Genomic DNA, 14,257 nt, shown 5'->3' on the forward strand with positions numbered 1-14,257 from the left:
CACTGTGAGTGACTGAGGCAACTGGAGACATATGAGGGGTGTCCCCAGCCTTTGGGCGGGAAGATCTTTGAGGAATGGGGTCCAGGCCCAGCTGGGCTCTCTCTGAGCTTTGCTCTCCTCATCTGTAAAATGGGAGTGACGGCCTCGCCGGTGTCGCTGCCCTGAGGAGCAGTTGGACAGCTATGAGCTCGCAGGGCTGCCGGGTGGTGGTGTCATTATTATCTCTGTCCTTCTGCTGAGGGTGGACTCCCAGGACAGGAGCCGAGGTTTCATTTCTCAACCATTAGCCCCTGGAGGGCAGGGCTCACCTCATTTGCTGCCGCCTCCCCACCCCAAGAACTGAACCCAGAGCTAATAAATGAGCGAGGAACCGTGGGTGGATGATGGAACACTTGGACTTTTGGGGTTGGGGCTGACCCTCCGAACGCAGGGCTCCTCCCACCCTGCGTTGGCGGGGTGGAGGCCAGGCCTGCTGGGTGCTGGGGGTGCCCTGGTGAAGGGACAGGGTTCCTGCCCGGAACTCACAGCCAGAAGGAAAGAGGCAGGGAAAGACACGCCGCAGAGGTGTAGGATTCAAGCATGCACTGTCCGTGTTTATTGAGCGCCTGCTGTATGCTGGGATCTAGTGTGCTGAGCCGGGTGATGGGAACCTGGGCAAGGTGGGCCTGGGTACATAGGGGGCGTCGGGGAGGTGTTGGCCAATCGGCCAGCTCTTTGTCTTGTGGGAGGAGGGTATATAGAGGGGTCTGGGCTCGTGGTCTCCGACAACTTTTCGAGCGTCGGGGATTGTGTCTGGCTGCCAATCCAGACGCCTTGGGGATCCTGTCTTCTGAAATTCTTTCCCGCACCCCAGCCCCTCCGCAGTCCGCGATGCAGAAGGGCAGCAGAGCTCCTCGTCTTGCTCCCCCTGCCCCCAACCCCAGCGTGCAGGTGAGGAAACTGAGGCCAGGGGAGTGCCGGGAGGGTCTGCCGGAGCACCCGGGGAGTTGGTGTCCGAGCCTGACGGAGGCCCCCCGGCAGGGCCTTCCAGCTCGGCGCTGGCGGCCGGGCTGCGCCCTCGCCCGGCGGGGCGGTGGGGGAGGCGGCTTGGAGCCCGGACCGGAGCGGAGCGCGCTCCCGGCGGACGCGGCGGCGGCGCCCGGCGCGAGGGGCCGGGATGGGCAGTCATCAGTCTTCCCAGGTGTGTCGCATGGTCCCTAGGCTCACTCCCCTGTCCCCCTTTAATGCCGGGCATGGCACGGAAAGACGGGAAAAGCCCCCGGGAGCGGCCTCTCCCGAGCGATGGAGAGCCCTCCCTGCGCCCCCCGCTCCGCGCAGGAAGTGCGGTCCCGCCCGGGCCGCTCGCAGTCCGGGTCGTTCGCCGGCGCCCGCAGGGTTAACGGCAGCGGGTGGTCCCCCCGCCCGGCCCGCAGAGGGGCTGCCCCGCTACGCGGGGCTGGGCGGGGAGGGTCTCAAAGCCGCGCGCAGTTGGGTCTGCGCAAGCCCGGCGGGGAGCCCCGCCGGCGAGCCGGTGGCGCAAGGGTTAATCCCTCGGGCCCGGGAGGGGCGAGACAGGCCCGGACCCCAGAAGCTGAGGGCAGCAGGGTCCCTGACTGAGGAGTCTGAGGTCCCGAGTGCTCTCCCCCTCGGATCGTGTGCGTTGTCAGGTTTTACACTCCCGTACGGCCCCCAATTGCCCGATTCGAACATTCTCCGACTCGGAGACTCTGCAATTCCGGGCTTGGCTTCCTCCCGGAGGGAGCGCGGGGCTGCAAGGGTTAACGGGCGGGGTGGGGCGGTGAGGGGAGCAGCGGGGGCCGAGGCCGCCGGAGAGTTAACGCGGCCGAGCCGGGTGCCCTCTCTTTCGGGCAGGCGAGACTGGGATCGCCCCGGGCAGCGCAGTCCGAGTCCTCAGGCTAGCCCCTTCCTCTTCCCGGGGGGCGTAACTCGGTGCGCGGCGGCCCGGGCAGGCTCACCTGTTACTCAGCCGAGGCCCCGCGCACCCACTGAGTCCCAGGCACCGCGGCCGGGCAGTGTGGGCTGGGGGCGCGCGGGGCAGACTTTGCAACAACCGAGCCGCGCAGGGGGTGCCCCGCCGCCGCGCCCGCCTGTGCCCGCTGTGCCCGGCTCAGCCCTGCGCGACCGCGGAGCGCACGCCTCCTGCCTGCTGACCCTCTCGTTTGGTTTCTCGCAGGCCTCTGCTGCAGACATGGAGAAACTCAGGTGAGTGGAGCGTCTTCCGTGCCGCGGCTCCCGGGGCCAGGGTCGGGAATGGGGGCGCTGGGGAAGAAGAGGGAAGAAAGCTGTGCCCGAGCGCATCTACAGCCCGCAGCCACCTAGCGGGGCTGGCCCGGGCCGGTGTGCCTGTGTGTGGTGCGTGAGTGCGCTCGGAGAGACAGTGGGGAGCCCCGCGCGCGCGGGGGTCCTCGGCCGGGCCGGGGCCACTGCGGCTGAGTGTGGGCGAGCGCCACCAGGGCCAGGCCGGCCGGCGCGCGGGCCTCCGCGATCCCCAGTGCCCTGCCCTGGACTCTCGATTGTCCCCAGGGACCCTCGGGGTTTCTGGTCCTGCTGTTTCGCACCGGTCCCCCGCGCCGGCCGGTCCCCTCACCCCTCAGCTGACAGCTGCCTGGTTCTGAGCTTTTAAGTTTCCGCCCGGTGGTGGCGGGGGTGGGGGATGGAGTCCTCGAGGCTGGCCGTGGCAGTCGCGTTTTGGAGCCATTTTGGGGGAAATCCCGCGACGGCGTCTGGGGAGTGTCCCCTTCGGCCTCTCTCCAGGTACTAAACTTTGAGCCTTAGTGAACTCCCCGGGGCTCACTACACGCGGCAGGCCCGCCATCAGTGGATTTGAATATTCACGACTTCCCTTGGCCACCCTGACCCCCACTTTGGGAACACCCCTCCTGTGTTTTCCTTCCAGAGTCTGAGCCAAGGTGTTGAGTGGGCACAAGGCCCAGCGCTGGCAGCTAGGTTTCAGGACTATTGACCCCCTTCTAGTGGGTCTCTAGGCCTCCTCCCTCCACGTCTTGCCCCTCCCAAGGCCAGAATCAGCACAGGTGGGGAGAAAGCCAGGTGCACCCATTCCCCAAGGGGCCTGCACCCAGCAGAGCCCAGTTTCTTCCCGGGCAAGTACCTAGGTCGAGGGGAGAAGGGCCCTGGACCTTCCCAAGTGACCCTCAGTGCTGTGGGTGAGTCACTTGGGAATGCCCAGGTGGGAACTTGGGGACAGGTGGGCTCACACAGAGGCCCCAGACTGGACATGAGAGCAGGGCCATCTTCTGGCCACTGAGCTGGAGTGCAGCCCTCCCTTGTGGGTCCCACAGGGCCAGAACCCATTTGTCTTGGGCTGGGAGGAGGGGTCCAGTCTTTTAGGAGCTCAGACCCAAAACCAGATGTCCTTCAGCCAGGCCTACCGTGTCAAGGTCAAGGTCAATGTCCAGGTGATGATGAGGCCCAGGGAGAGGCAGCCCAGCCTCTGGCCACAGAGATGAGCTCAGGCCTGAGTCCAGGCCTCTGACCCTAGGCCAGGACCCTCCCTGATACCCCTATCGGCTATCATCTCACCAGTACCCCCACCAGAATGGGGAGGGGTCACTACTTAACTCAACTGGGACTTGAAAAACAAGGTAGCATTCATGTGACACCCTGAGGCCAGCCTGGAGGGGGAGGTCCCCTCTATGGCTCTGTTTCCCTCTCTCTCCATGCCCAGCCAAGGCTCTTGAGCCCCTGTCCCTGTGCTCTAGGCAGTAGGGACAGAGACATGGCCCAGCCTGGTTAGGAGCATGGGTGGGCAGGTGAGCCAGGTGGGCAAATCCCCTGCCCTAGCTGCTGAGGGCGCCAAGCATCTCTTTGCTGGGTGAGCTGAGGGCTTCCCTGAGCTGAATCCTGAAGGCTGGTGGCAGTGGCCAGGGCCCAGCCTTCTGGGCTGCACTGAGCCACACAGCCTCTCAGCAGAAGCAGAGTTCTGGAGCTGGTGGGAACGGGGCGTTCCCATGTGGCCAGGACCCCGAATAGCCTCCTAGAACTGGGGACTGTCCTGCCCTCCTCTCTCTCTCGCCCCATTAGTGTTTTCAGGGACCCCTCGAGGGCCTTTCTGGACCATTTCTTCCCAGCCAGTGCTGATGTTGCCCCTGCAGGGTTCTGCCCCAAATTTTGTGCCAGGGGTCCAGGACCAAGAGTCCCTGAAGGGTGAAGGAGAAGTTGCTGAGCATGGCCACCCACAGAGTAGGTCACAGGGTGTGGGGGCCCACGGACCCTGTCTCTGGCAAAGCCCTGACCCTCTCTGGGCCTTAGTTTCCCCATCTGTAAAGTGGGTGTCCTAACCATCCCTACCTTGCAGGACTGTTGGGAGGATGACGTGAGCTACTGTGGGTGACAGGCTTCACCTGGGACCTGGCCCACAGCAGGGGTCCAGGGACATGTTCACTCTGGGGCATCCAAGCTGCATGACCATGGGTTTCCAGGCAGAAGAAGATTCATCTGTGGTCCAAGTGAAGGGGTCGTGGGGTGCCCAGAGGAATGGCCCTGTGCCCAGGTCCCACCTCCTGTCCCGCCCCTAGGTCCACAGTGCAAGCTGGGCCTAAGGATCTGAACTGATCTCCAATAGGGCAGGCCCTTTGCCCCATCCAATACTTGTCTCTCTCTCTCTCTCTCTCTCTCTCTCTCACACACACACACACACACACACACACACACAAACACACACACACACACACACACATCCAGTACCCAGAACCACACTCAGCTCATGGGAGGGTCCAGTAAATATTTGTTGAATGAACAAAAGGACTGTGTCACTGTGACCCTCAGTGGCTCCCTTTGTGGGCAGATACACAGCTGGGGCTCGCCCTGCCCTAGCCCCTCTGCCTGAGTCCCTCTCCTTGCCACCCACCCCATACTGCAGCCCCACTTCTGAGTCCCAAACTAGCTGTCACCATCACGCCTCTCTGCCTTTGCCCATGCTGTTCCTTCTGCTCCAAATGCCCTTCCACTCACCTTCTTGTCCACATGACAAACTAGTTGTCCTCCCTGTCATCTTTTCTGTCTGGCTGCTGTGACCCTCTTGTCCCTCACCCCTAAGTGGCCTCATTCCCACTCTGTGTACCAGGTCCTGTACTGGTGCTGAGAGAGGCCAGCCCTCCAGAACAGAGTCACAAGCCCATTACCACACCCTCTCAGGGATCCCAGGTTGGACATTCTGGACTGGGGATTCAGGGAGGGCTTCCTGGAAGCAGGGACATTTGAGCTAAGGCTTGAAAGATAAATAGGAGTTTGCATGGAAGACAGACAGGACAAGCCTTCCAAGAGGTGCAAAGTCCTGGGGGGGTCTGAGGAAGCAAGGATGTGTTCAGAGTGAGGAGCTGGGGGGGGGGCGGTGGAGGCAGGGGGTGTGTCCCCTGTCCTCCCCGCCCAGATGGAAGCCCCTGAGAGTGGAGTCTGGGTCTGACCCCCCTCGATATCTCCAGCCCCGATGCCTGCCAGGGACTGGCCTGCCATAAGGCTCCCCCAAGTCTGGCCACCTCTGCTCTGGCTTAATGTGTGCCCCCTGCCCCTCACTCACTCAGCTGCCCTGCCTCTGACTGCTTGAAAAACTCTTCCGGTGACACTCAAATATTTGCAGATATTAGCGAGTCCCTGGCGGCTCTCCGTGAGCGGAGCCGCTGCGCCCGCTAAGCCCCAAGTTAATCCCCTCCGCCGCCTTCCTCTGCATGGGGTCCTCCCGCCTTCGCTCCCGCCGCGGCCACTTTGTCGGCTGCGTGCCTTTCGGCGAGCCACTTCCTCTGTGTGAGCCTCAGTCCCCTCCTCCGTCGTATAGCAAAGTGGGTCAGTTGCCTTGTATGGCACCTGGGACACAGAAGATGCCCGTGAAACCCAGAGCTATTCCTGTTCCGAGTCCACCCCTCCCCCCACAATATGATTTTTCAAAGTTGTGAACTGTGATAGGCATGTAGAAAAAGTAATAAATATCTGTGCCATTCTAGAGGTTAAATTTAGGACGACCACCACCCAGGTCAAGAAGATGAATCCTGCCGGCTTCCCAGGCCCCCCCACCCCCAAGACCCTGCCTAACCAGCCCCCACCGGCTCCCCGGAGGGCTCCAGGATCCCGCTTTTCCCAGAAACGGTTGCTTGTTTTCTTCATGTTTGGCTGCCCGGGAGCTTCCCTAACTGACTCCGTTTCGTTTTGCCGGGTCCGCAGCTCCACGTACATGATATCTTTTAGCCTGTGATTTTCAGCTTGGCTTTTTCTTCAGCAAAACATCTTGTTTTCGAGAGGCATCCTTAGCGGGCCGAGCGTGGAGCTGCCCATTGCTGGCCGTCTTGGGGAGCGGCGTCTGTGAGCCAAGTCACTGCAGTCTGTTTATTCACTGATGGACGTCCGGGCGGCTTCCAGCCTGGACCACTGTGAGTGAAGCTGCCCTGACTGGTCCTGCCCAAGTTCTAGGGGACACGCGCAGCACTCCCGGGGGTCCCCCGGAGCAGGACTGCCGGGGCACGGGATGCTCACGCCTGACCAGCTGTAGGCAATGAGGCCACACCCTCCCTGTGGGACTTGGGACTTCCTGTGTCTCCACAGCACCCCCCACCCACCCCCCCAAAGCTCTGTCAGGCCGCAGGCAGGGAGCTGCTCCTGGAGGTGGCATTAATTGCACTTCCCTGGATTACTGCCCATTTGGGCTTCCTCGTTTGTGACTTCTGTGTGTTTTTCCATCAAATTGTCGTATTGATTTGGAGCTCTTCAGAGAGCCCTCGTCAGTCACATGTGTGGCAAATGCACCTCCCGCTGGCTGCTTACTTCTTCCTCTTTCAATGGTCCTCTGATGAACAGAAGTTCTTGATTTTAATTCTGTTGAATTTCTCTTGAATGTTGTAGGCTTTTACTTTCTGATTAAAGCTTTTTGTGTCTTGTTTAAGGAACCCTTCTGATGTCATGAAGCTATTGAAAGTGATTTTTATGTGTGTGGTTTTGAGGTTGGGCTCCTTTCTGTTGTTCTTTGGGGTTTTTGGTTTGCTTTTGTTTTTGTTTTTTCAGGTTTTTTGTTTTTGGGGGTTTTTTTTTGTCTTTTTGTGGCTTTTTTATGTTTTTAATTTTTTTTTTTGTTTTTGTTTTTGGGGGGCTTTTAGTGTTTTATGTTTTAAATTTTTGTGTGTTTTTTTTGTTTTGTTTTGTTTTGGGGGTTAGATGGGCTTTCGTGAGTTTTGTTTGTTTTTGTGGTTTTGGTTTTTGTCTTGGTTTGGGGTTTTTGTTTTGTTTTGTTTTTCTTTGCACACAGACACCTAAATGTTCTGGTCCACCAATTGATTTATTCGTATCACCAATGTCTGTCTGATTTATTCATATCACCAATGTCTGTTTGATCCATTCATACACCAATGTCTGTCTGATCCATTCGTATCACCAATGTCTGTTGCAGTGCTGCTCACGCCAGACGCTGGTCTCCATGCTGGAGACACTGTGGGGAAGTACCAGGCCGACGTCCTGGAAGTAGAGACAGACGGTTGTCAGGTCATCTCATAGATGTCAGATCACACTGACCTCATCTCCAAAGAGTCCCTCGCCCACTCCTTTCTAGCCACCAGGACTCCCTGCTGTTCCTCAAGTACATCAGACAGGCTCCTGCCCCAGGGCCTTTGCATGTGCCTTTCCCTCTGCCTGGAATGTTCTTCCTTGGATACCCACATAACTCCCTGCCTCCCCTCCTTTCACATCTTTCTCAAATGTCATCCCTGGGCTAGGGGGTCCTGACCACTCACTCCTTTTACAATTATAGCCCCTCCCCAACCCTCCTCCTTCCCTGTCTTGATTTTCCATCTCCCTGGTCCCCACCTGACTCTCAATTTGTTTTATTATTTGTCTCATTTACTATCTGTCTTCCTTCGAGAAGAGCAGCTTGCTGCTGATCCCCAGCACTTAGGACTGTCACATAGTAGATGCTCAGTAAATGCTTTTGCATGAGACTGAACTGTGGTGAGCAGTGAGGAAGGAGGATGGGGAACAGCTACTCCCACATTTCATGATGCCCTAAAGGGGGGCTGTCCACTCTTCCCCTGCAAAAGAGGAGTGTCGGGGAACACTTGTGCCCGCCTCCCTACTCCCTTGGCCCTTGGGGAGAGGTGGGTATTTTAAGTTATTTTTTAAAAAGTTACCCACTGAGAGGCCCTCAGAGCTGTGAGAGCCTCCAGTGGATGGATTTGGCCTCAACAGGACTTGGGGGAGCCCTTCCTGAGAGGGAGATGCTTGGACTGAGATGAGGAGTCGGGTAAGGGTGTTCCTGGCAGGGGGTCTGACAGGGGCAAAGACCCTCGGGCAGGAGGGACACTTCCTCACATGGTGGCTGAGCTCTGCCCTTCTCAGGCTCCCAGCCCCTAGCCAGGAGGGATCACGGAGCTGGAGGGGCTTGGGGAAACGGAGGCCAGAGGCAGAAAGTGTCTTATCTGGTCTCTGGGGCCAGGACTGCCACAGCCTCCGAGAGCAGCTGGACACTGGCTCATGACAGGAGGCCTTTCTGTGTTTGGGCCAAAATTTGCAGCCCACTGGCCCGTGGATGCCCGGACATGCAGACCTCCTACTGCCTGCCAGTGTCCCTCCTCAGGGCCACACCAGGGTCCTTCCTGAAATCCAGAGCTGAGGGTGCACCTCTGAGTCCCCCAGACCCCAGCGACCCTTCAGAAGACCCAAAGCCCTTGTGTGGCCACCTGAGCCCTGGGCACAGCTGCTCCTTCCATGATGCCCCGCCTTCCCCTTGGGGCCTCCTTCTCTCACCTGGGAGTCTCTGCATCTTGCCCCTCGGGGGTCGTCACTGTGGACTGAATTTGTTTTTCGATCACAGACTTGATAAATATTTATCAAGCACCCACTATTTGCCAGAGGCTGCTGTAGGCACTGGGGTAGAGCAGTGATCAAAAATATCTTTTAGTTAGGAGAGACAGAAAACTTTTAAAAATAAATAAATATCACAGTGACCAGTACTATGGGGAGAAACACACACACACACACACACACACACACACACACACACACACACACCAGGAGGGCAGGGGGGGCGGTGTCGGGTGGAGGTGGGGCTGTCATTCGCCGCAGCACAACGTGGGAAGGCCTCCTGAGACAGTGGTCCCTGGGGGAAGCCCTGAGCTGGCAAGGTGGACACCACACCGATGTTTGGAGAAGAGAACTCTAGGCAGAGGGAACAGCAGGTGCAAAGGTGCAGAGGAGGAAGCTGACCTGTAAGAAACCATGCGAGGCCAGAGTGGCTGAGCAGTGATTAGGAAGCCAGGAGAAGAGGGGTCCCCTGTCCTCAGGGTGAGTTGGGGTCACTCACCCTGCGAGCGGATTTGTGCCAGGGTCAGGTCCGTACTGCACTGGGATGAGGCAGTGGAGAAGGGCAAAGCTGGGAGGCCTGGGCAGCAGGGTCTGAGGGAGGGAGAGGTGATGGCAGCTCAGACCAGGCAGAGGCGACGGGGGTGGGCAGGGGAGGTCGGATTCTGATGCATTAGGAGAGCAGACAGGGTCTCCTGAGGGGTTGGACATACGGTGTGAGGGAAAGGGGGCATCCACAAGGAGGCCCACCAGAGTGGCAGAAAGGATGAACTTGCTGTCACCTGAGATGGGGGCAGCTGTGGGGAGGAGTGGGCTTGGGGTGCACAGGATGATCTCTCACCTGTGGCTCTGGGGTGCCCCCTTTTATTTGGCAAACCCCTGCGGCACACCTGCTCTGGCAGGTCCCCTGCGCCAAAGGACACCCCAGTCCCCCAGCCAGAGTGGGCATGCTGTAGGTGCTTGTCCAGGGTCAGGACATTGGCTGGCATTGTGGCCTGGGACCTGCCAAATCAAGACGAGGTGTCTTAGGGGTGGGGCCAGTTACCTGCTTGAATCTACCTAATGTCTCCATCAGGCTGTTGTGTTTCCTGTCCCTTTCCCTCCAGACTTCCTACTCTCCACTTCTTGCCTCCTCCACCCCATCCACTACCCCAACAGGCCCAGCCCCTCCCTGAGTGTGGTCCTCAAGGCTCTCTGCCTCACTTCTAAACCTGATCCTGGTGGAGGAAGTCTTACGGACTAATTCTCACTAAGCTGTGAATGACTGCCTGGCTTTGATTTCTCCCTTTAGGAGCCAGGGCATTCTAGAGGGACCCTCCAAATGGGCTGTTCTCTCTTAGCTTCTTCTCTCCCACCCTCCAGTCTCCTGTTCCCACAGTCCGTCTGAGTCCCCTACTCCTCTGCAAAGCCTCCCTGATGAAGTATGTGGTTAAAAAGGTAGACTTACCTGGATTTGAGTCTTAGTCTGCCAATTACTAGCTGGGTGGACTTGGGTAAGTTTCTGAGCCTCTCTGATCCTCAGTTTCTACATCTACAAAATGCAGATAATAATAAGAGCACCTAACTTAGCAGGTTGTTTTGAGAATGAACTTGTGAATGTGGAGCTTGGCAGCGTGGCCAGTGCTGTGTGGGATGGTTCTGGCTGTTAGCTGCCTGCCCCTCTCTCAGATGCTCTCATTTTTGTTCAGGCCCTGTTTCTCCAACCGTGGAGCAGGTGGCATTATTTGCATTGGGAAGGAGAGGACCTGGTAAGGTGGGGCATTGGGGTGTGACTGGCAGTCCTAGATTGAGTTCGGACTGAGAGAGCACTTCAGAGTCAGAGGCGGGGTCCAGTTCTGCTGCACCCCAGACTGTCTGCACTTTTCCCAGGGAGGGTGCATCACCAGTCCCTGTGGTGGCTGGGGATTTTAGAGGAAGGATGTGCCGTGTGCCTGTTTCTCAGCACTCTGCCTCACCCCCATTAACCACAGGCAGAAAACCAGCCCTGACTTTGAGATCTGGACCTCTGCTCCACACTGGGCACGGCACCCGGCCCCATCCTTCACTTTCTCACTCCACCTTCGCGACAGCCTGAGAGTTGCCGCATCACCCCTGTCCCTTGACAGGCCCACTGAGGCTCCAGAGGTGTTGCCATTGGCGTCAGGAGCAAGGCCCAGGTGTCTGTCCCGAGCGATGGAGCTACCTGAGCTGGGGATACCTGGAGGTGGGGAAGATGGAGATGGAGCAGATTTGGGAATACCCAAGATGTTTGTTGGGTGAATGCAGCAGGACCAGGTATCGTGGGCTCCTCAGCCCTCGTGGCTGACAGTGTGGGGGTGCTCTGCCGGGGCGGGTGTTGAGCCTCTGTGTCCTGTGTCCTGGCCGGGGGGCAAGGGCTGGGTGACTAGTGGTGACATTCAGAGGGGCTGCCCTGGGGAGGGTTCTATCCTGGCTCCTATGCTCACCAGCTGGGTGCCCTCGGGAAAGGCCCTTGCCCCCCGGGCCACAATTCCTTCATCTGCACAATGGGCATCATCCCCCCTCCCTGCCAGGCCTTGGATGAGGCTTCAGTGAGGAACCTGTCAAGGGCACGCAGTAGGTCTTACTGGGTGATTGAAAGAGGTGGGCTCAGGGGAAGCTTCCAGAAGGAGGTGATAGTCACAGTGTCCCTTCGGGCTTTGGTTACAGCTGGCGAGGCTGAGGCCCAGAAAGGCAGCTTCCTTCCTCGGCCTCAGTGCCTTACTGCAGTTACTGTCTGATGCTGAAATCCACCGTGATGTCTCCAGTCCTTTTCTCCCAGACTCGGTCTGGCCCTCAAGACTGTCCCCTGTGGGCGTGGAGAGGTGCGGAGGAGGTGGGGAAGTGAGGGCAGAGAGACCAGGGACCGAGGGCATCCCGGAGGGGCCCTGGGGCATGTAGGGAGCACTGGGTTGGGGCAGGCTGCCCTCTGCCCCACAGTCCAGGGTCATCAGTGAGCCTCCCGCAGCCCTGATTATCTTTATGATCCCCAGAATTCCGAAAAACAGGCCCGCCCACCAATCCAATTAATGTGCACCCGTGTCTGTTTGCAGTGCTGAACCAGCTGGTAGGGGGGGTCAAATTAGTGAAGCCAGAGTGGGTTCCATGGTGGGCAGTAATGAACCTGATCATCAAAGTGTTGAACAGCAGCCCCTTCTCACCAGGGATCCGGCGCAGGGATGGCAGGCACTGGAAGGTTAATTTGGGGGCCCTGTGGGGAGCTCTCACTGATTGTAGGGCCGATCCCATGGTCATTCCATCCCCCAACCCTCCCCACAGATGCCCCCGAACACTGACTCAGGGCAGGGGAGGGGTCCAGGGCCAAAGTGTGCACTGTCCCAACCTCCAGCACCTGCAGGCCCCTAGTCTAGAACGGGAGGCAAGAGAATAGACAACCAGCCGTGCAGGGCTGGGCGCTGGGAAAGAGGGGGCAGGCAGGCGTGCTCAAGGGGCCCCCAAACAGTGGGGGCCCTGAAGGCTCCCTGGGACCGACTGTCTGGCTCACCTTGCCCCTCTGAGGAAACCTCCTCCTTAGGGCTCCCCGTCCTGGCTCATCCACCAGGGGGACAGCCCCAAGAAGCCAGAGCCCCCTGCCAGTCCTCCTGGCTGTGGAGCGGCCCTGAGTGGGAGGACCGGATACTCGGCACCACTCAGGGCCAGGCACTCAGGGCTTTCTGCCAGCTGAGCCAAGCCTGGGCTCCAGCCACACTCATCTCCAGGGGACAGCCTGGCCCTGGCCAGGATGTTCCCACCTCCCGGCCTTTGCTTAAGCTGTGTCCCCTGCACAGACGGCTGGCCATGGTCCTGCTCTTCTTCACGACGGGCACGGATGGCCTCTCCTGCAGGTACGGGGGACCCTCCTCATGGAGTCACCTCTGCCTTTGTACTCGGGTTGCCGGATGAAGTACGGGATGCCCAGGGAGATTTGAATACATTTAAATAAATTTAAATAAAATTCACTGGGCATTCTATACTTCACTGGGCTGCCCGATTTTGATAAACAACTGGGTGCTGATTCTAAATCTACACCTGTTCCTAAGTCTAAATCTGTTCCTGCCATGTTTGGGACATGCTTACACTAAACATTGTTGATCTGAAATTCAGATGTCACCCTCTCACGATCACTTCAGGGGGTTCAGGCCTTACAGAAGTCAGCGAGCAGTTTCTTTTGGCAGAGCCAGAGGTACAAAAACAAACCCCTCAAGCCTCCCAACTGAGGGGCAAGGAGGAGCCCGAAGCTCTGGACGCCGCAGAGGGGAGCTGGGTGGGTCGTCAGGAGGTCTGCAGCCTGTTGGCCTGGGGTGGCCCGTTCTCCCTCTGAGCCTCCGTGTGCTCACCTGTAAAATGCATTCACTATGTGGTTTTCATTCATCCAGCAAATGTTTTTTTGGGCCCTCCTGCATGCCAGGCTCCACTGCAGGGTCCGAGGACATAGCAGGAAACAAGGTGGACAAAAATCCCTGTCCTGTGGAGCTGCTGCTTGGGGTGGGGGTTGGCGGGCGAGGCCGAGGACACACAGGGGAAAGGGAGAGAGAGGTACCTGTGGCGCTCAGGGAAGGCCCGCCTAGAAAGTTGTACTGGAATGTTAAGTGAGGGAGAAGAGCAGCCAGGAAGCATCTGGGAGAGGGATCCAGGCAGCAGAAAAGCAGGTGCAAAGGCCCTGAGGCAAGACCGTGCTGAATGTGGCTGGAAGGTGAGGCCCAGGGAGGCCACCTGCTATCAGGTAATGAGTGTAGACATCTTGGGTTTGACCTTAGTGATTGATGTAGGGGCTATGGGGGAGCTTTTGAGCAGCGAGAGGATGGACAGCCTTCAATAGGATCCTGCTGGCTGCGAGCATGTGAGGGCAGGAGCCTGAAGCCAGTTAGAAGGCTGTGCATCAATTCCATGAGAGAAGTCGGGCTCCGGGTGGCGGGCGGCGCTGGAAGAACTGAAGGGTATATTCTGGAGGCAGAGCAGGGGATGGAAGGATGGGAGAGAAGAAAGGGAGTCACGGATGCCTCCAGGCTTGGGGAGGGGCACTGGCCTGGCTGGAAAGGGTGGGACAGGAAGGCTGCGGGTTTGGGGAGGGCCAGTGGAGTGGAGTACAGGTGCGTCCACAGGTCTGTGCTGCCTGGGAGACAGCCAAGCAGAGATGGAGGCAGCAGGGTGTACGTATGCCTGGAGTCGGGGAGACGTAAACTTGCAGCTCCTCAACAGAGTGATGGTATTTGTGGCTGGCTGTCCCCAGGGAAGGAGAGAGGCTGGAGGCCGGATCCCGAGGCCCCACTGGCATTAGGAGGTCAGGGAGAGGACCACCCGCAGAGGAGGCTGAGAAGGGCAGCCAGATGAGGGTGGTGTTTGCAGGAGGAAGGAGGGGTTGGACATGTCATTGGCCTTCGACAGGTCACGTGAGGATTGAGAAGGGACCAGCAAGAGCTGGTTCAGTAGCATGGAGGGGAAAAGAGCCAGGTGGGCACTGGTCCTA

General features: G+C 58.7%; 1 protein-coding gene across 5 annotated transcripts in view; it reads left to right on the forward strand.

The window, feature by feature from the left end:
- BEGAIN (brain enriched guanylate kinase associated) overlaps window positions 1-14,257 on the forward strand; it is a 46,545-nt gene that overhangs the window by 15,035 nt on the left and 17,253 nt on the right. For 2 of the 5 annotated variants that reach the window (XM_074365030.1, XM_074365033.1), the window contains exon 2: window positions 2,174-2,202. In XM_074365030.1, the coding sequence (XP_074221131.1) occupies window positions 2,174-2,202 (29 nt within the window). Of the gene's footprint in view, window positions 1-1,070; window positions 1,181-1,791; window positions 2,203-14,257 lie in introns of those variants that run through there. The other 3 variants (XM_074365031.1, XM_074365032.1, XM_074365029.1) reach the window with 3 other exon arrangements.

Source organism: Camelus bactrianus, chromosome 6, assembly GCF_048773025.1.
Source record: "Camelus bactrianus isolate YW-2024 breed Bactrian camel chromosome 6, ASM4877302v1, whole genome shotgun sequence".
Classification (NCBI taxonomy): domain Eukaryota; kingdom Metazoa; phylum Chordata; class Mammalia; order Artiodactyla; family Camelidae; genus Camelus; species Camelus bactrianus.